The sequence below is a fragment of the Meriones unguiculatus genome, chromosome 18 (assembly GCF_030254825.1).
Source record: "Meriones unguiculatus strain TT.TT164.6M chromosome 18, Bangor_MerUng_6.1, whole genome shotgun sequence".
Lineage (NCBI taxonomy): Eukaryota > Metazoa > Chordata > Mammalia > Rodentia > Muridae > Meriones > Meriones unguiculatus.
This window is the reverse complement of record NC_083365.1, coordinates 28,684,346-28,706,755: the sequence shown is the minus strand read 5'-3', so window position 1 is coordinate 28,706,755 and position 22,410 is coordinate 28,684,346. Positions and strand designations below refer to the sequence as shown.

The 22,410-nt window shown below is 42.0% G+C and overlaps 1 protein-coding gene across 1 annotated transcript in view; it reads right to left on the bottom strand.

Moving 5' to 3' along the window:
* The window catches only part of Ryr3 (ryanodine receptor 3), a 518,783-nt gene that overhangs the window by 67,292 nt on the left and 429,081 nt on the right, over positions 1-22,410 (bottom strand). The window contains exons 61-67 of the mRNA XM_060371666.1: positions 22,078-22,127; positions 21,607-21,667; positions 18,266-18,504; positions 16,754-16,835; positions 8,388-8,518; positions 4,120-4,440; positions 1,305-1,545 (exon numbers count right to left, since the gene is read on the bottom strand). Of these exons, the coding sequence (XP_060227649.1) occupies positions 1,305-1,545; positions 4,120-4,440; positions 8,388-8,518; positions 16,754-16,835; positions 18,266-18,504; positions 21,607-21,667; positions 22,078-22,127 (1,125 nt within the window). The remainder of the gene's footprint in view (positions 1-1,304; positions 1,546-4,119; positions 4,441-8,387; positions 8,519-16,753; positions 16,836-18,265; positions 18,505-21,606; positions 21,668-22,077; positions 22,128-22,410) is intronic.

The following is a 22,410-nucleotide window of genomic DNA, read 5'->3' as shown; positions in this document are numbered from 1 at the left end:
TGTAGACAGAACACCTATTCACATTAAATAAAAATAAAGTTAAAAAATATTTAAAAACAAAATGCCTCGGGCAGTAGTGGGTCCCAAATTTGGGTATCTCTAGAAAGGAGTATATGAAAGGAGAAGACCCAACCTGAAGACAGATGCACGATTTCTTGGACTGGGGTTCCAGAATGAATAAATAAGGAAGACAAACAAAAAAAAAACAACAACAAAAATAAAAAAACAAAGACAACAACAAAAAACAGGGAAAGCCAATGGAACAATGGTATTCTTCTTTCTCAGCTTCCTTACCTACTAAGATGTAAGTATGCTCCTGCTGCCTTCCCCTTCCCCTTCCCCTCCACGACAGACTGTGTCTCCTCAGACCATGAGCCAAAATAAATCCTTCCTTCAGTTGTTTCTTATCAGCTGTCTGGTCACAGCCTGGAGGAAGGTAACTAATATAAAGAGGTCTTCAGTACCACATGCTAAAGTTCACTGAAAATATCTATGCTTATCCTACAAATACCCTGTATTCTTTATAGACATATATACCTACAAGCCCTCATATGTCTCAAGGTACTGTGGAACTATTCATTATATCATAATTAAATTTTATATGCCAAAATGAACATATGGGGTTTGGATAAAGGATGGCTCCTACAGAAAATTTCTGTTATTATCAGAATTAATTTGCTTAATTATGACAATTAATTATGCATGTCAACTATTAAACATCCTGAACACACTGCTTCCTAAGGACTTCTACCCATAATTCCTCTTTCCAAAATTCTAGACCTTTATGGCTCCTAGCCTCTTACTTTCTTCACTCAAATGCTGCTTTCCCAGTAATACCACAGTTAAGGAATTGCATTCTACCTGCCTTTCCTAATTCTGTTTACTTCTCTCAATATGGTTTTACTATTTTTTTTTTAAATCATGTATGCTTCTCTACTCCCAGAATAAATGCTCCTATGCTAAAGAGTATTTATCCTCCCTCCACCAAGGCCTTGAACAGTACATGGCACAGTCAAGGACATCCATTAATGAGTATATGAGCGAACGGCAGAAGGACGGAAATGAGTCAACGCAAACCTTATTCAACCAGCTCCCCCGCCTTGCAGTAGCCCATGAGGATGTGTGCCTCAATCCATAAAAAAAAAAAAAAAAAAAATCACTAGTGGAGAGACTGGTAGTGGTAGCTGTGGCTTCCTTCATCTCCCTAACCACACAAAGCAAAGCAGTAGCACCTTTCCATGCTATTTGACTGCCCAAACCAGCCTCAGAGAGCAGCAGGCAGCTTCTAGAGATCTCCTTCATACCTGTTGTTGTCCACATAGCGGATCAGCATGGGGTAGAAGGCATAGAGGTCCCTGCAGAGGACAGCAAACTCGTCTAGGATGAGAAGCTCAGCCTCCTGGGTGTCCCCCTTGCCATCAGTCTTCAGCTGCTCCTCTTCCTGTACAGTCTTCACTGCCTTCTTCTTTAGCTTCTCCAAGGTGGGGATGAAGTGGCTTCGCAGCAGGTCAGGCCTGGCTTTGCTGATGATTGGCTGGGCATACACTGCATTTGCAAACAGAGGGCCTTACTCTCATTTCATGTGTTGTGATCATTAATGACAATGAAAGGGGAAATCATCAACCCAGGGTAACACCTGTATCTAGCTCCCTTCTTCAACCCTTCCTTTGTACTTTCCTCTCACGAGTCCACAGTAGAGGCTTGGGATCTAGGATAACTGCACGAGAAGGTCCCAACTCCACTCAGCTCCTCCAGGCCGCAGGAGCCCCACAGCACATGAATTACTCATATATGCATGGCATATGCCATACCCCTCCTCTCTTTTAACAGGCTGTCTTGCATTATCTGACAGTCTGTCCATGATGGCCTTGGCCCTGAAGGAAGCCTTTTGTTCATAGAAATTAGGTTTATGCTAACCTGGGAGCATGCACTGGGTATGTGCTTTCTATTGAGATGACAGATATGTCAGTTATCCTGATCTGTCAGTACACATAGAATATGTGCACAGAAAGTCACACTGTACTGCACAAATGCATACAATTATTATGTGTTAAAAATAAAGTATATATGTATGCTTGTGTGTGTATGCATACACATGCTTTCCAACTATTTTATTAAAAAATCTGCCAGGAGAATAATAGCCCAGTCAGGTTTGAAGCCCTTGGCCCTGGCATCTTTTTGGGCTTTGAGGGAAGGAGCTAAGCAAGGGTTAGGAAAGACTGGGGACATTACTAGAAGTAGAGAAGCTGAACAAGAAATTAGTGGGGCTGCCTTGTTGGCTTTTTGCAAAAAGAATGATGGAAATCCACAAGTCCTATCCTATTTCTTATATCCTATTGATTAGATACTGATTATACTATTATGAATTAGGTCAGTTGGGCTGAATAGTCTGAGTATAAGAATCAGAATAATTGCAAGCAAAAGTGAAATGAAATGAAATGAACGCATCCTGAACCAATGACAATGGACACTCGAATGTCCATTTTGACATTTCTTTAACTTAGAGAAATTCAATTAAGGACAACTACATTCCAGGAGCTTTTCTTTTTCATCTCTTTTCCCCTTACATTTTGCTTTCCTAATGAAAGAGAGAGAAAAAGAGCTTCAACCAGAGAAGGCGAAGGTAGCTCTTTGATGGCACACTGCTGTACCCAATTGAGCTTAAATTAGGTACTTAAATACTACTTGGATGAGTCACCAGCAGTTAAGTGGCCTCACTGAATGAGATCTGAATTTGCCATCTGAAGGACAGCTAAAGTTCCGTTTCCATCAGTGTTCCTCAGAGCAACATTCACACGCTGAAAGGAAGGGAGCAGATTCTTGGGTCCTCAGCCAGACTTCTAGATAGGAACCCATCAGACTGCCTTATGATCAACAACCCGTTTAGGGCAACTGCTTGTAAGAGATTGTCTACCGAGTTTATTATATGTCCATAGGGTCTGCATTATCCAGCAGTCAAAATGGCTACGATTTTAATCTTGGTTCATTTCTGAATTAGAAAGGATGTAGGAATATTTCCCACTTCTTGTTCTTCTAAAAGTGTGTCTACTCATTTGCCAGGAAGGGCCACTATTCTGGGTTGTGCTCCCCGTAGCCAGCTTGGTATTTCGAGGCCCAGGAGGTCGGATAGAGGAAGCTGTGACAAGTAATCTCCGTGATCTAAACTGAAGTTCTATCAAAAACAATGATTTTCCACAGCGTTAATCTTCTCCCCCGACTCTAGCTTGATGCACAGGATGCTAAATATTCATGGTTTCTTGACTGCTGGAAGTTCATCCATTTTTCAAAAACGTTTCCTCTTTTCATTGCTTCAAGAACAGAAAATTGGCTAATAGCATTCATTAAGCGCCTACTGCGTGCCAGGAGTTAAAGAGGGATACAAAGAGAGATAGAAAAAATCAACAAGACAAAGTACGGCTATTGTTAGCTACATTCAAGCCAGTCTTAGAAAGCAAAAGTGAAATGCAAACGACACTGAGGAACTTAAGACAGCCGGAAAGAGAGCGAGTTTCACATAAGTGCCAAAGGCACAGATTTACTTATCAATAAATCATAGATAATTACTAACAGAGAGCCAATAAGGTTTCTTAAGCACCCCAAACAAATAAGTCAGTGATGATCACAGAGGAGCACAGCTGATCTACAGGGCTTCTTGGAGGTTTGAGGGGCCTGAATTAGCAGGGGAGTAGGGTGGTAGGAGTGAGGGTTTGAGGAAAGCATGCCCACTCAGTTTACTTTTGTGTTGTTTTTGTTTGAGACAGGGCCTCACAGACTGGCCTTGAATTCCTATGCCAAGGACGGTCTTACCTCCACCTCCCCAGGGTTCACATCACAGGGGTGTGTGCCAACACACCTGGCTTACGCAGTGCTGGGGATTGAACCCAGGGCTTCATACATGCTAGGCAAGTATTTCTACAAATTGGGCTATATCTCAGGACCCAGTTCGCTGCTAAGCAAATGGGAGGTAGAAGATTGAAAAACAAAAAAAACAAAAAACAAACAAAAAAAAACAGGACAGAACTTGTACAGAATCATCACCGAACTAACAAAAGAGTTAATCAGAGACTCTGGCTGCCTTAATTGTAGGGCTGAAGCCTCTGAGAGAAAGGGCGTTGGTACCTGCAATGCGCTTCATCCAGGAGGCCTCATCGATGCCCAGGTTGTTGTTGATGATTTTCAGGATGTTGCCCAGGATAAGGCTGAGGTGTTCGGAGGTGACCTTGGTGCAGCAGGGGCCTGTGCTGGGGGGCAGGCTCTCAGGTCCCCGCTCCCACCAGTACGACAGGTAGTTGCAGAGCATGGGCAAGGTCACTTCAATGACATGGGGCATCTCAGTATAGCGGGCACCCGACTCTGCCAAGCCATTGATTTCCTTCATCAGGCCTTCCAGCTGGGGGATGTCAGGACACATGTCTTCCACCTTGTCGGGCATGCCCAGAACTGACCGAGAGAGTACAGGAAGAGGAAAGGCACAGTGATTCAAAGGCACAGTGATGGAACATACCATTCTTTTGGTCTCTAGATATAAATTTCCACCTTAAAGAAATGAGCTTGGGTAAGAGCAGCCTCATGACTCCAGTTGTGTGTGTAAAGACTATAGTTTCCTCAATGTCACACTGAAGTTAAGAACATAGTTAAAACAACACAATGGAGACACTGCAGAGGAACAGATAACACATAAGACTGCTTTGTAACAAACATTCTTGCTACTCCTTCTTGTCCTGACTACTGGGACCTCAGTGTGTGATTAAAAAAAAAAAATAGTGTCAGGAGTAAAATAACTCCTCAATGTTCAGGTGCCAAATTATAGTTCAGTCGCCCAAATCATTTCTGTACATCCATAAAAGGGAAAGAAAAACATTCCACCAAATGCTCCTGCAGCTGGACGAGAAGCTCTAACATACAGCATCTAGTTGAAAATACACTGAGGGGGGAAAAAAACTGCTCATGGATTAATCTTCTGCCTTTACAACTGAAATGATCAATAACCTTAGGTGACTTAATTGACTTCCCGTCAGTCACTCACTTTGTTTTTAAGAAAGCATATTTACAGAGACTAGTGAGACAGCCCTTTCTTCTTCATTTTGCATGACTGAGGTCAATTCACTGGATAGGGACAACCAGGATAAAATGAAACTAGAATTCAGCATTATAGCAAGAAGATTAGAAGATTTTTTTTAAAAAGTAGAAAGAGAGGAAAGATTCTCTGTACTGTTCCCTTTAAGTTAAGGAACACCTTTCCCTGCAAGACAGGTGGAAGATCCCGTGTGTCTCGAGGTAACTGACAGAGCACAGACAGGTAGGGATAGGATAGAGGATCATGAATAATCTCACGTAGTTACATCGACCTACATTTTCTTTTACAAAGCTGTGAAAAACACACACTGGAGAAAAGGCAGCCTCTTTAACAATTGGTTCTGGGAAAACTAGTCTTCCACATAGAGAGAATGAAACTAAATTGGTATCTGGGATGGTTTCACTAACAAATATCCCCTGTAGGCTTATTCATGGGAACACCTGGTTCCTTATTGGTGGTGCTGTTTTGGGAGGTTTTTTTTTGGAGCCTTTAGGAGGTAGAACCTTGATGGAGGAAATACACACTGAGGGCGGGATTTGAGGTAGCCTCATTCCACTTCCTGCTTGCTCTCTCTGCCTTATATATGCAAATAAAATTTGATAAGCAGTTTCCTGCTTCTGCTGGCATACCATTCCCTCCTGCCATTATGAACTATAGTCCTCTGCTGCTGTAAGTTCAAGTAAACTCTTAACCTATATGTTGCATTTGGTCATGAAAAGTAACCAATACAATCTCGAGAATCCCCATTTAAAAGTCAACTGGAAACGGATTAACTACTGTTTTGTCACCTAAGATCTATTGGCAAGGCTGGCTGTTGAAAAGGATGCATCTATCTTGTACTTTGCAGCAGGAAACATGGATTACAACCCGTGACTCCTGAGAGGCCCTCATAAACAAGGTAATTTTAGACATATACTTTCAGAGTATACGTGCTGAGAAGCCAAAATTTTCACCAGGAGCTCCACATCCAGAGCACCACCGCAGAGGCAGTTGACAATCTTATGTGCTGTTACGATTATAAATGAGAAAGCTCAGGTGTGTGTGTGTTTAAAAGTTACACAGGTAATTATCATCATAGACATTTCTTCCTCCCATCTAAGAACAAGAAGTTGCTGAGGTTGGTGCATTGCAGTCATGATAATGACCTTTAGAAGTTATTTATATGTGCAATAATTGGTCCTTGAATGAATCCAACATTTATGATTCAGAAGGTGATTTGGGCTCCAAATGCCACACGATAAACTCACAGAGTGAACTCTCATGAGTTAGCTACCTGAAGTCAGCCTCAAACAAGCCTTGTTAGCAGCAGACATGAGAGTGTAGGGAAAAGTCATGTAGCTTCTAGATAATAGTTCTCATGGTGGGGTCCTGCAGCAGCTGTATCCCCTGGAAAGACATCAGAGATGCAGGTCCTCAGGTCCTACTCAGGTCTACTGAGTTAGAAACACCGGTGGCAGTGGTAGGGTTTGGCGATATTCAACACCCTCCAAGTGATTCTAATGACCCACTGAGTAAGATCCGAAAGTCCTATCATGTTTTCCCAGCAGCTCTTTACCCAAAGAGCACTGTCCCTTTTGCAAGATGGGCTGATGGCTTACCCTGGACTTGGACCTCTTTTCTCGATGGCTGATTATTACAACAAGGTGCGGAAGGTAAGCAAGGTGGCTGGTGACACGTTATTGTTGTCAACCCAAAAATCTGATTAATAGGCTACTTCCATGTGCCTAAGGATTTACACTATTTTGAGTAAGTGTCACAAAACAGTGTTACACCTTTTCTTAGGCATATCTTAGCTTTGGATGAGAAAATGTAAGTTCTTAGGGTATTGATGCTTTTAATATAATTAACTCTACTGGCAGAACACCAAGCATCAAATAACAGAGACAGCCAATTGATGGAAGGCCTGATGCTATAAATCAGTACACACATTTTAAAAACGTGCCATCATTTGTCACTTTAAACATCCCCTTCTCTCCCTTTCTCTTTAGACCACCCATTTTGTAATGAATGATGTCTACTGCCTTATGGTCCATTAAGCTATCAGTCACTCTCTAGGTAATTCTCTGTATCCCAAAATACATATTGATGCACATGTGACTTTTAAGAGAGGCACATACATACTCAGCACTCACTCTTTGCTTATTTAAACCAATGGTGGAAAACAGGACACTTGGGTGTTAAGTTACACAGTGTGTCATTGCTGGAGAATGGTATTAGGTCGAAAGAGAACCCCCACTCTCCCAAAAAGGCAGTGATGTCCCGGAAGGACAATCTGGGCTCAGCTCAGCCTGGACAGGCTTACATGCAGCAATCCTCAGAAGCCTGTGAAATGGGTTTCTGTCTGCCAGAGAGAGCTGCTTCCCTTATCTCCCCTTGCCTCTGGTGAACGGGGCATCTGGTTCTCTATTGGTGAATATCTGTGGCACAGATCAAAGCTAACCTCCAGTCTCCATGGTTATTTTGTTTAAGTACAATTTTACCAGCAGTTGTACCTAAACTATCCTGGGGACCCTTTTGGAGGGGGAGGAGAGGGACACAGGGTGTTCATAGTATGTGAGATAAGAAGCAAGAGGGACAAAAGCTGCTTTAGTTTAGCAGTCTACATTCTAGCTTAGAAGGACAGTGGTGCCAAGGTGTGCTTAGGACCTCTTGACAGTTCGAGGAAGAGCCCCCGAGATAAATGGAATTGCTATAGGGTGTAGCCATTCATTTGTAATATATATCCATAATTTAGACGGGGTGGATTACAGTTCAGATGATTTATTACGTATTTTTCTTTCTCTTAACATCACCCAGGCCTCTAATTCGGCAGCTTATAGTCTCCATCGAGATAGAGACATAACCTGGTCTCTAACTCTGACCCACTGACCTAATTTCACGTTGTGGTGATTAAACCTTGTCAACCTGATGGGACCGAGAATTACCTGTAGGTATGCCTGTGAGGGCTGTACCAGTTTTGTTAAGGAGGAAAGACCCACCCGGAATGCTCCACTGTTTTGTCTGGGCTCTCAGAGTGAATAAAGAGGAGAAAGCGAAGGGAGATTCAATATTCATCCCTCCCTCGTTCTCATTGTGGACACTGTCACTAGCTGCCTCAGAACTTTTTCCTTCATACCTTCTTTACCTTGGGGGACTGTACTCTTTAAACCACAAGCCAGAATAATTTGTTTTTCCTTGTGATGTTTTATCTGGTAGAAGAAAAAGAGCTAATAGCACACCGTGTGAAATGACACACAGCAGGGCTGCTGCTCTACACCTGCCACCTTCCTGGCTACTCCCTGGGTTGATATCTCCTTGAGAAGATACTTACTAGACCGCTCCCTGGGAGTTTTGGTGTTGAAGACTGAGAGGGGATTAAAGCGGTTAAGGCTGGGCTCCAGAAATGCCACCGGGATAGCAGCTGCCAGGGAAGCCAGACATTCTCCAAGAGCGGGACGTTGCCTGGAAACAAAGAAGGCCATTTAGAAGTGGTGCCATCCTGTGCTGACATCACACACCAGCTAGGCCCCCCTCTCAGGGTGTTTCACACTACTTGTCTCTGTTTTAATTCACTGCATGCCCCAAGGCATGGTAAGATGGCAGGCACTTTCCCCAACTTTATCCACTGCTTCAAACCTAGTTGTGGCTAAGATGCTGTAATGAAGCACTGTGGGGCTGTTATAAGACCATCATGGAGATGGCAGTCTGCTGGGGAAGGGGCTCCTGGAACCAAGGGTCAGTGCCCTAGTACTGAAAATCTGTGGAACAGATGTCAGCTGTAGGATTCCCTCCAGTTCCAACCAAGACTTGCCCCCAAGAGACTGTGGGTGTTAGTTACTTGTCACTGTGACAATAACCCACAATCTCAAAAGCGTCAAGAAGCTGGAGTGTTGAAAGCACAGCCTCTCTGAAAGTAGGTAACCAGGATTTATCAGGGTGGTAGCATTTCTTTTTATTGAAGAGTAAACCACATTGGCCTGAAATTTCACCTTTGTCTGTTAGGTAGTGTAAATCCTTTCTTGCTATTATAGACCAAAGATAGAATATGTACTCTCTACAGAACTCTGAAGCAATGCCACTTAAAAAGCCAGATCTTTTTACAGGCTAATCATAAGGGTCAGCTTCCATTTGCAGCTGTGTTAAGAGAAAGAGATGCATTTGAGTTGAATTTTGAAAATGTGATCCTAACTGTGTTTTGAATAAAATTACTGGAGAAGACTTGGAATCATTAGGGCAGCCTGAGGGAGTACAGAATGGCGTGGCTTGAGATGCAAAACTAATGTGCTGACCAGAGAGGGAAGAAAGGGAGAGGGTGGCTGAGTTGGCACGAAGCTTTGGATTTGCTGGAAAAACCCACTCAGGCTTTAATCAATTACCAAAGTGATTTAAAAAGTGCTATTTTAAACTACTCTAAAGAATAACTAATAGATGCAATTTTTATCCTTTATCTTCTCATTCTTGGCTTTTAAGAAATGGAAATGTTATTTGCTATGAAGTGTGTGAGAGGGTAACTTTCACATCATCCCAGAAGGACAGGTCCTTAGGACCATCACCTCCTAGATGATGGCACAGCTTTGTCCTCCAGGGAAATGTTTGGCTGTTAGAATCCTTCTGAGCCCTTCCCCCGATCCAGGTAGGCTTCACAGACAGAGCAGTACCCTTGGGCCAAGCTAAAACCCTGTGCACAGGCACCATGCTGCCTGGGTCTCCTCCAGAGACGTCAGTGGGAGGAGGGAGACAGAGAGGTGTGTAAACTGCTGAGATTAAGGCCCACTTCTGAGAGGCCTCCAACCAGGCCTGTTTTCCTCAACTGTCTTTCTCTTCACTTCTCCTTTCTTATTTGCCTGTTTGGCCAAGTTCAAGAAGGCAGATAGGCCTGAGGAAAAGCGCATCAGTTAAACTTCATATCCAAAATGGCCAGTACCGTCAGTGATCAGAAGTATAGTATATATGAAGTATATATATATATATGACAGGGAAGTATAACTGGGATGAGGGCCCACAAAGGGCCATTTCACAGTGTGTATGTACCAACAGAGTAGTTGGTAAGAAGTTATAGGATGTCTCCTCCATATTGTTTTTGAGGAAGAGAAGGAGAAAGTGTGATGGATAAAGGGATGTCAGAGGGGAGGCACAGATAGAAGAGAATCCGGGAGACACTCAAATATGAAACAATCAGGAACAATCCCAAGTCTGGCAGTAACTTACAGTTGGCCCTGGAAATGGCGCCAAACTGATGGCTTCTCCTCCTTGTCTGTGTTGAAGACATGAGTGCATGAGAGTAGGTATTTAGAAAATGACTAGAAAGTCAAGCCTTGGCGGGAGAAGAGAGTTGAGATGTCCCAGTTGTGCAGGGTGGTCCTCTCCTCTGATATAAATTTCTCAAAAATCTGAGTCACACCAGCTTTTCAACAGGGCATTCTCTAGTCAGAAGCACATGTGGATGCCAATTAGCTGCTCAGCCAAGGGAGATAAACAACAGCTTTCCTGGCCCAGCTGCTAACACAGTAAAACCCAGAAGTCTGGACAATTATTACTGCTGGCTGTGAAACGCCAGAGAGAATGACCTGAGCCTCCAGGCCCATGGAGTTATGGAGCTAGGCACAGTCTTCTTAAATCATTAGTGCCCTCAGGGGACAATGTAGGTGTGGACAAAGCTTCCAGGCAGGGTAGGAGCTGCATGGTTAGCTCCATAGCAACCAAAAATAAAAGGACGGACTTGCAGTTTATCATTGGCTATGGAAACTACTTTCTTTTTTTTCTTTAATGTTTACTGCCAAATGGAGTATTTTTCACATAATAAGTCAAGAGTGACTGATTGGAGAGGTTTCAATATGTATTTCAGTATTTATTACTTCCTAATTTTTCAATTATGAGGCTTTCTTTGTCAAACTCTTAATTTTATTGACAGCATGCCAGTGACAGTGAATCTCTGAAATGCCTATTGTCAGGGACATAGACGAAGACAAAGAAATTAGAGTATGTTGATAGTATTGTGATGGTTTGAATGAAAATGATCTCCATAGGTTCATAGGGAGTGGCACTATTAGGAGGTGTGGCCTTGTTGGAGTAGGTGTGGCCTTGTTGGAGGAAGAGTGTTGCTGGGGTTGGCTGTGGGGTTTCAGAAGCCTCAGCCTGGTCCAGAGTCACTTTCTTTCTGCTGCCTGCTGATGCACATGTAGAACTCTCAGCTACCTCTCTAGGACCATGTCTGCCTGTGTGCTGCCATGATTCTCACCATGATGATAATGAACCAAATCTCTGAATTTACACTAACCTCAATTACATGCTTTACTTTGTAAGAGTTGCCATGGCCATGGTATCGTTTCACATCAATAGGAACCCTAAGACAAATAGCTTATACACATATGTGCCCCATGATCTTAAAGTTCTCTCCTGTGCACTCCTGATGATACTACGGAAAGGAAGCAGCATTAGCAGAGTAGAAAACACAGTAGGGGTGGGGAAAACCCAGTGTGGGTAGGGGAACAGTCCTGAGTGGCAATATTAATAAACTTAGTGGTTTAGGTATGAGTGATGTCCAATCAGAAACGATTGGTCAATGGAAGCCAGGAGCGTGGAAAGAAAAAATAATTTTCGTTCAAAATCAAACTGAGATTAAAGATTAGCAAAATCAAGTTCCAAACTTGGTTTTCTGGAAAATCTCTCCTGAACCTCTTTAAATCTATTTAACAAAATTTCCATATTAGAGAACTCTAGAATTTTGTATGTTCAAATAAATAAAGCCTTTACTCTTTGAAATTTGGTATCTGAAAACTTCACAGATTTATGTAATTCTCCATATTATTTTAACTAGAAAGTATTCCAAAAGAAATTTCTTCACTCACTTTTGTTGACTTTTTTTTTCTTTTTACCGTAAATCCTATCACTAAGTGACAAATTTTCTAAATACAAGTCAAATGGCAGGTGCAACTAGGTCAAATACTTAGTGATTCCCCTGAAATGCAAAAATTTAGTCAAAGGTTGTCAGGTCTAAAAGAAACTCCATTTCTCAAATTCTGCTAGCATTTTTTTAGGAGCTTATGAAGCTGGTTCTACTCTACCGGAAGGAGCCGTTTTCCTTAACCACTGGCAGAAGGGATAGATGACTTCCTGTGGCCTCCAGACTCCCTCAGTATTACAAGGACCTGTTACACACTTAAAGTCCATGCTGGCATCCTGGCTCTTTTTCTCTCTCCTCATGTCATCTTCCACCCTACGCTTGTCAAACTCATGGACTTCCCTCTCCTCAGCTACTCATTGGCTATATTATCTCTTTTCCCTGAACTCTCTTTGTCTTCCTTCCTTGTTCTTCCTCTTTCTATATTTCTTTCTCTATCTCTGTGTTTTGCTCCTGCTTTTCTCATGACCAGGTCCAGTCTGCTGGCCATGTTCAGTCTACTTCTTTATCTGCTCTGGACTATTCCAGATGTCTCTGGCTATTATCTCTCTCATATTGACAATAAAACCTTCCTCTTAACCATAATATGGTGCTTTCATGTCATCAGTTTATACAAAGGTGGTAGAGAAATGCTGCTTTTATAACATGTTTTTCCCTAAAACTCAAAATTTAGGAAAAAAATTGAAAAGAAAATCTGGTTCCACACTAAAATTATAATATATATTATAACCCCAAACCACAAAGCAAGAACCAAATCAGGTGAGGGTGTAGAAATGAAAACATATACTCTAGGAGGGGCCTTAGAGATGACTTATGAGTGAAGAACATGAGTTCTTTGCGAGGACTGCTCTTTGAGAGGACCTGGATTTGCTTCTCATCACCCTCACTGCAGCTGATAACCATCTAGGGCATCTGACATCTCCTGAACTCCCGGGACACCAGGCATGCACATGATGTACAGACAAAACACTCACATGCATGAAATAAATAAATTAAACAACAATAACAATGACAACAGGAATATTAAAATCCAAAAATCCACACTTTCCAGAAATAGAAGAGGGTGAAGAAGTCTTTGGAGGCAATTACAGGAGTTAGAAGTTGCTTGAAACAGTGAGCAACACTATGTGAAGTCCATAGAAGACCTGGTGGAGGGGCACTTCCATCTTGCAGAAGAAGGGATGAGGCTGAAAATGTATGTGCCTGCCATCCTTGTCATCTGTACTCCCCGCCTGGAGGAACTCCCAGAGGTGCAGCGTCATGAAAGGATGAGAAGGAACTTGTTTTGTTGCTGCAGACCTAAGTTCTCCAGAGGATAAACGTATACTAAATCCTTTCAGACAAATCCCTGAGTGCAATGTGCACTCAGACTTTCACCCACTTCTCCCCTGGGCTGGCCATTTACTCCTGTCAGATATGGACACCATGCCCCGGGAAGGGTTTATTACTGTAAGAGAGACCTAACGCAAACCACAGAAAAGGAAAACAGATTCCCAAATAAAACAAAATTTCCTCAAGTGAAGAGTTAAGTGGAGAGGGTTACACAGAATAGCAGTCCTGGGATGCACCACGGGGAAGCGAATGAGCTTTAACTGTAAGGAAACCTATGAACAGCCAGTTCCCTGCTCTCTTCTGTAAATCATGTGTGAGTGGACTCGTCTTCTCCGTGCATCAGAGAGAAAATGATGATGGCAACAGCTTTATGCTCTAGCAAGGATATTATATCCAGAGACCCCAGAATGCCTCAGGGCTCTTACAGAAGTGATCATCCCATCATGACTCCAGACTGTCAAAACATAAATCTAAATTCAAGACCGTTAAGAATGGAAAATTCCTGTTTCAAAAGTGTGAATGATGTGTAAAGGATGTAGGCACAAATTAAAAAGAGCATGTCAGGGAATATTAGTGTCAGAACAAAACAAACACTACAATGGATTTTATAGCAAAGTGGAAAATGGGACAGGAAGTGGGTAGGAATTTCTGTGTCTACAAGTTGCTCATTTTTAAAAGTGTAAACTTAATAGAGCATACTAAATAATATATTTTGGAAGTATGAATTATAGGTTAAAGAAATCAAGTCTTTGTCTTTATCCAATATGACAAAGCTGTAAAGCTCTCTATATGTTATAATCTCACATGCCTAAAAATGTATATACAGAGAAATGTATATACAGAGGCTGGTGTATACCCAACTGAAGCTAGCAGCTTCTCTGGGAAGGAGACCTTGATGGGATGGTTCATAGGGTAAAGAAAATGGCAGACTCATTTAACTTTACATACTTCTGTACAATTGGGTTTTGTTGTGTGAATTTAGCATGCCGTTCACAATGAAAATATAAAGAAATGAGACAGAAAAAAAAATCATTAATTGTGCCAGCAGCACAGTTCTAGGATTCTAATTCTCTAGGTTTTCCAGTTGTCAAATCTCTTTAATCTAATCCTGGCTCGCTAGTCTTATGCAGATATAGAATAAAAATGCAAACACCAACATTCCCAGTTCATAGCTGAGCAATAACTCTGCAGTGAACATGAATAAAGTACAAAAAGCCATGGTCGAACAAATATTTCTGGTCTGACATTTCAGAATTGACCTTTTATTTAGTTTTTTTCAAAAGAAGACTGTGGAAACTGTACAAAAATTATATAAGGTTCCTTGGTGTGCAGAGCATATGTGTTCTCTCTCTTTCTCTCTCTCTCTCTCTCTCTCTCTCTCCCTCTCTCTTTTTCTGAGGTATCTCCTCTAAGTGAAATTCTGTGTTAACTGGAAAAAAATATTGATTCTATTTGTTTGATTAAAAATACATGTTTAAATTTTTTATATCAGGACTGGAGAGATGGTTCAGTGGTTAAGAGCACTGGCTGCTCTTCCATAGGAGCTGGGTTAGATTTCTACCATACTGTCATATAGTGGCTTTCAAGCATCTGTAATTCTAGTTCCAGGAATACAACAAGTCAGACAGGGGTGGCACACGCCTTTAATCCCAACACTTAGGAGGCAGAGACACACTGATCTCTTGAGTTCTAGGCCAGCCTGGTTCAAAGAGTGAGTTCCAGGACAGTTGGGAGTACATAGAAACCATATCTTGACCCCTCCCCACCCCAAATTAACTGTTGATTACAAAACTATTTCTTCATGCTTTATGTAAAATACTAAGGAAAGCTAGGCATATGTAAAATACTAAGGAAAGCTAGGCAAATGTAAGGACACAATCATAAAGTAAATTTTATCATTAGTTCTTGAAACCGGTAAGCCATTTGGAAGCTGGGACTGTGATGGAATAGACTGGTTTTCAATTCATCCCTAAGCCAGATCTCAATCCACCAGTTCAGGTCTTAAGTTCTCTTAAGAATGTAAAGTTCTGTCTGTGCACTCCTGATGATACTATGGAGAGCAAGCAGCATTAGCAGAGTAGGAAACACAGTAGGGATGGGGAAAACACAGTGGGGGTGGGAGCTAAATTCTCATTGCTTTACCGACACGATTTCAATATATGTGTGTTTTATTATGAAAGGGGGGTTGGATTTTAAGGTGTCTGATACAAGCTTTATATATAGGTTCATGATAAGTAGATCCCAAGTGTGTTAAAATTAAGTCACTTAAAATCTAATTGAATTCTTTCAGGCTGGGTTATTTGAAAGAGGAAAAAAGAATCAGTCCTTCAAGGAAAAGGCTAAGTCTAGAACTTTCATCCTTGTGATTTTACCTCTGGATTTAAACAGAACAACACAAGACATGGCATCTGACTCCGAAAAGCTAGGGCTCGTTAAGGATTCCGCTGCCACAGGCCAGTTACAGGGGCAAAGCTGGAACCTAAAACCTCTACAAATGGGATTGTTCAGATTCAAGATTATTAAGCGTTTCTGGTACTGAGCTGTGTATTGTTTAAAACTGTAGCTAACCTGAAAGTAGAGGATGGCAAAGGGCCAAGGGTGTATCACACAGAGACTCATTAAACACTAAAGCAACTGCCTCAGGTCCCCCAAGTGTCTCAGCCTGCTTTAACCACAGGAGCTCTGGAAACTATCTGGAAGTCCTGATAATGAGGTAGACACGCCTTCAAGATTTTTGTTGGCTACTACCACATGATTTTGTAGGATTTTATAGCTCACGTAGCCAAATATATTCAGTAGCTTTCTTCACAGAAGTCTTGAATCTGATTAACCTCACTGTGTTTATTTACATTGCCACAAATTTTTCACAACTCAGCTATAAAGCTACCACTTCTGATTAGTGAATATTTGGGTTTTGCTGGACGGAAAAAAAGATGTTAAGTGGGTTTTTAGAATTTTAACATAACATTTATTAATGTTTAAGAGTTTTTATATGTGTATTCTATATTTCCCCCCTTCCCTTTCTTCTCTTTAAACCCTTCCATATATTCCTCCTTTCTCTCTTTCAAATTCATGGCCGTTTTTCTAAAAAAATTAGTTGTTGCTTTACACACACACACACACACACACACACACACACACACGTATTCCCAAGCATAAATACAACTTCTCAGTGCTCAGTCTGCACTTGTATGTAAGTTTGCAGGGCTGACCATTTGGTATTGGGTAACCAATAGGTATGCTCTTCCCAGGAAAGCCCATTTCTCCTGCTCTCAGCCTCCTTAGCTGCCTGTAGTTCTTTGGGTAGGGCTGAGGATCCCTGGGCTATCCCAAGCCCATGTTAACATGTCTACTGTTGTCCTTGTCCAGCTCATGTTTAGGGAGGTGTCACCCCTCTCTCCCCCACAACATGTTTCTGAGTCAAAGTGTTTTAAGTTAAAAAAGCAGTAAGCGAAAGCGATTACCTTTCAACATAGATATTTTTCCCAGTCCCGAGGGAATAGAGGCTGCACAGAATGTGGTAGCAGGAAATCTGCACGTCACTCACTGGAACAAAGAAGAAATGTCATAACCCCATACTAGTCTCAGCTCCATCTCCAACATATGGAAAAGCCCATGAAGAAAAAAAAAATTAAGGTAGGTATCAGTCAGTCAAGAGCAGCCAACCCCTCTCTCTATTCCCCTCCTCCCTACCTCTGTGAACATGGGAAATCATCTTCAAACTAGATCCTATTTTACTAGTTGCTGGGAAACATTGCTAGGAAAATGTACTCCATTTAAGTTGCCCAGGTCATTAGCAGAGCTGCTGATGAAGATCACAAAGCTTCTTGGAGAAAGGAATCATTTGGCCAATGGCGCTTCCATAACAGGTCCTTTACCCAATAAAGGAAGACGTTATGCTCAGATTTTACCAAGGGTGATATTGTCTTCTTTTGGATCAAAGAATGAATCAAATTTGAATCTATGTCACTTTGATTATTTTCTAAGAAGGTACAACTGCCTTGCTTTATTCAGAGAATGGGGAGGAAGAGAAAAAGGGGGAGAGGAAAAAAAGTGAGAGGATTGAGAGGGAGAGAGAGAGGGAGGTGGGGATGAAGAGGGAAAGGGAGAGAGGGAAGAGAGAGATAGAGAGAGTTCTCAAATTTGTTCATCTAAAAATTTCTGCTGTGTTTTAGAAAAACTAAATTGTATCATGGGCGTCCCTCATTTTCTAAGGGAAGGGAGTTCTGAAGGAACATACAGAATTTCATCAGCAGGCCACATGCCCCCAAATCACATCTGGACCTCAGGCCACATCTAGGACTATGTCCACAAAACCAGAACTTCTATTTTCCAAACAAGACACTGCCTGTGTCCATGACATAAAACTTCTACCTAATGAGACAAACTGATGGAAGACATAGCCCAAATGACAACTGGCTAAATTAAATGATATGGCAATGCTTAGGCAGTACTGAAGCTCAGTGACAGAATATGAACATGGTGGGGCTTGGGGGTGGTGGGGCCGGACATGCGGCTAAGTACAAAGCAAAATAAAACCAACTGAAAGTTAGAAAAAAAAAATGAGATGATAACCTCTTCCTTTTGCTCCTGGAACCAATGAATAATTAAGGCTTCTTAATGTGGGAGCTCTGTGTCCGGAAACCCTGGCAGCAGAGTACTTCTGAGGTGTACTGCTCAGATAACTTTTTCAGACTAAATGGAGCCAACACACAATGGTTGGTAGCTAGAAGAGGAGGTAGGGAACTGGTTCAGAATGAAACTGGAGAAAAATGGAATGTTCTATACTCAAAGTAAAGGATTTTTTTTCCTTTTCGAGAGACTATCACTTCTTTCCTTTTTTTTTTTTTTAATCTAAGTAAAGTATGGGACATCTGTCTTCCTACTTTGCCCTCAAGGTGAACATAAGTACGTTGGTCTCACATCTGCCTGTGGCCGGTGCATAGACATTGATGACAAACGGCAGTAGGACTCACAGAGTAGATCCACCCCAAACTGGTGCTGAGCGATGTGCTCAAAGATGGATGTCAGGATGGGAAGCAGAGCCACTGTGGTGTAGTTAATACTCTGAGAAACACCTTTGATCTGCGTTCTGGAGTGGGTAAACTTCCCCAGCTTCAGGTTTTCTGAGGTCTTCTCTAAGTCTTCCGCTGCATTTTCAAAGAATGCGCGCAACCCGGCTTTCACCAGCTCTGAGCCTGACTTCATTACGGTCCTGCAAGTAAACAGCAGTCAAAGCCAGGAGCGTGACCGGACTGTCGGGCATGGTAGTGACCTATAGGCAGACTGGGCAGACAGTGAGTACTCTGGCCACCAGGTGAGAATGTGTCACCAGGTGAGTTGGAGATGTCTGCTTCCACATGGAAGAGAAACCTGAACCAAATGGTTCCCTGGAGTTAGTGAGTAACTGAATGATGGGCTTGGCTTGTGGGGATCGTCGCCAAACTCTTCAGAACACACAAGGAAGTATTTAAAATGAAACTGGTATCAGCCACTTGTGAAGGCTGCAGCTGGCCAGTCTTGTGTTCCTATCTAATGAAAGGACAGGAGCAGGCCTTTTCCACAGCTCACTTGGGGTCAAGAGCCTTTGTAAAGCTCTGTTTAGGAGGAAGGGGGAGAGAGGGAAAGAAAGGAGAGAAGTTGCCTTCAGCCCATACTTCTCTTAGTTTGCAGAGTTGCCCTAGGTTGGATGAGAAGGGAAAAAGGGGGAAAAGCCTGTCCTTTATAAAGCCAGTTTTATTAGGTCTCTGAGGCAAAAGGAGATGAAATGTACCCTGGGAACAGAAGAGGATAAGAGCAGCCGAATTCTTCCCTCAAAACTATCTCATAGAACGTGGAATTGGGATGGAAACTATATGCAGTATGTAATTTTCCACATTGCTGTCCTCAGAAGATAATGACAGAAGTCCTTCCAGAGCAGATGCTCTTTATCTTCAAAATTTTCTTGGTAATTATCAAACATAGCAGGACAGTAAAGATCACCAGTGACTCTTGCTCCGATTTCTTATAAACACCCTTGCCTGTAACCTGAAGACCAGGGGGCTCCTGTCATGATCTGTATCCTTGTTACTGATTATTGTTGTTATTGTTGTTGGTGGTGGTTGTGGTGGGGTGTATGTGTGTATTGTGGTATGTGTGTCCTGACCCGAGGCTAATGTTGAGTGTCTTCCTTGACCGCTTTCCATTTTCTGTATTGAAGCAGGCTCTCCCATTTGAACCCAGAGCTCAGTAATTTCATTAGCCTAGTTAGCCACCTTGCTTTGGGGATCCTGTTTTTGCCTGCGTGCTGATGAGTTGCTGTAATCAGTAGAGAATTTTGTGGGTCCTGGGGAGCTGAACTCCTATCCTTATGCTTCTTGGGCAAGTGCTTTTACCCACCAAACCATATGCCATATCTATGGCCCTCATTAATTTTCATGGGCTTCAGTTTGTTACAGATTGCCATCTTTAGGTCACTCTCTTAAGAAGGTAGCTCTCTTTAATATTGGATATTGAGGGGTATGTTCTCTTCCTGACTCTGATAAGGATTTTGTTGTTGTTGATGTTGTTGTTATTATGTGTTTTTTGAGACACAGCATCACCACACAGCCTTTTGGCTGCTCTTAAACTCACAGCGATTTGCCTCACTCTGCTTCCTGAATGTTAAGATTAAAGGCAGGTGCCACCACACTCAACATAAGAATGTTTTTTCCTTCTTTTTTTTTATTTGTTTATTATTCTCTCATATATTACTTCCATGCCACAGTGTCTTCTCCCTCCACTCCTCCCCGCTCCCCACTCTCCCTAAGATCCACTCCTCCTCTGTTTCCCTTCAGAAAAAAGCAGGCCTCCCAGGGATATGAACCAAACACAGCATAACAAGTTACAAGACTTGTAACCCTCATATCAAGGCTGGATAAGGCAACCCAGTAGGAAGAAAAGGGTCCCAAGAACAGACAAAAAAGTCAGAGACAATCCCCACTCCCACTGTTAGGAGTCCAACAAGAACAGTAAGCTATGTAACCATAATATATGCAGAGGACCTACACAGACCCATACAGGCTCTCTTTAGTCTCTGTGAGACCCTGTGAGTCCAACTTAGTTGATTTTGTGAGACATGTTCTTGTGGTGTCCTCGAGCCCTCTGGCTTCTACATCCTTCCTCCCCTTCTTCTTTGGGGTTTCCCTGAGCTCTGTCTAATGTTTAGTTGTGGGTCTCTGAATCTGCTTCCATCAGTTGCTGGATAAAGCTGCTCTGATGATGATTATGCTAGGCTCTGATGAGGACCGTTCTTAATGAGCATGTTAAAAACAATTCCTGTCGGTTCTTTTTGCTATTTCTCTCTTTTAAAATATGTGTGTTAATATTATCAGAACAGTGAATTGTTTTTATAAAATCTCTTTTCCTGTTCAGCCACTCTTCCTACAGATTCTCAAATCATCTTGTATCATTATCTATTTATGTATCTATCAATCTATCTATCTATTTATTTATTTATACTTTATTCATTTATTTATTGGTTTATTTATTTATTTTTGTTTGTTTGTTTGATTTTGATATAGGGTTTCTCTGTGTAGCCTGGGCTGTCCTGGATTAGCTTTTGTTCAACAGGCTGGCCTTGAATTTACAGAGAGGCTTTTGCCTCTCTGAGCGCTAAGATTACAGGCATGTGTCATCATGCCTGGCTTCCTTTATTTTTTTATTAGACAGGGTTTTACTATAAATCCAAGGCTGGGTTTGGACTTTTGATGCTTCTGTCTCTGTCTTCCATGTGCCAAGATTACATCACCAGCTATCTGCTGATTTTAAAATTGTTTATTAATTTATATATAGGTGTGGAGGATAAAGGATGATTTCTGGAGTCATCTCTCTCCTTCTACCACATGGTCACAGTGACTAAATTGATTTGTCAGAGCCTTTATCTGCTGGGATCTTTCCTTGGCTCCCTACATAATCTTTTAGAAGCCAGATATCCCTGCATTTTCTTCCTGGCTATGTTGAACTCAAAATGATATTCTTCGCCTCTCAGAATGAAGAAGGTTTTACCATCTACCAGATATCTTTGCCTGTGTATTTGCACCCACACGTGTGTATGTGTGCGTGTGTTTGTACAATTGTGCACAAACTTAATGTTGCCACGGTATACATTTTATCTTCTTAAAAAAATAAAGAACTTAGTAAGAGCTGATTAACTGCTTGAGATTTAAGATAGTCCATGACAGTAGGTCTGGACTATGGCAATGAGGAACAGAGTGTCATCTCCTAGGACCATCTTTGTTTATTTGGGGGCCAGAGAGTGAGTCATAAGGAACTACTGGAAAGAAAACATTGGATTTACCTTGTGTCAAGTGTCTGAGCTAGGATGTGAAGACAGCTCACCATTGTAGTTGAATCACTCCCTAGAATTAAAAAAAAAAAAATCACCTGTGATTCTTCAAAACCAACCTGGCTGTTAAATTCAGTCTTCTTAATGTGCATAAGCCTTAGCTCAGTATAATTAACCAGCAACATACAAAATGCCAGGTCTGTGTTCAGGGACAAGGCATTTATCTCTGGCCTGACACAGCCTCTACTTTATGATGGATGTCACAGGCATAGCTTAACACATTCATTGGTGTGGAAAATCTGAGCTGTTAAAGGGGAAGAGAGGTCATTAATCATGCTTCAGACTAATTTTCTATGGAAAATTTAGGTGACACCTCAGCCCCAAGGTGCAAGTTTTCTAAGGGAGCCACAAATCAAGGTAAAACTGAAGCTCAAGATAATTACAGGAAGGAGTGTGCCTTTAGCAACACATCCCTTTACTTACCAAAGAGGGAAATCCTGTGTCTCACAAGAGCGGCCAGCTTGCAGAACAGGCTAAAGCAGAAAAGGTTACAATTCAGAAGGCCGCAGAGACTCGAAATGTAATTCCTACCCCACTGGCCCACCCACTGCACGTGAAACAATGCACAGATTGGCGCTCTAGGAGTGTGCACCATGTCCTCTGGCAGAGTCCTTGGAGCCATGCTCAGGAAAATAATTGGTTCACACTGCCTTGACGAAGAATCCTTGCAGGCAGTTCCATCCTACTCAAAAACTTCTGTAATGAGAATAGTATTTGGCAATGGCCCCATGGAAACTTTCTTTGGTGATAGGCACT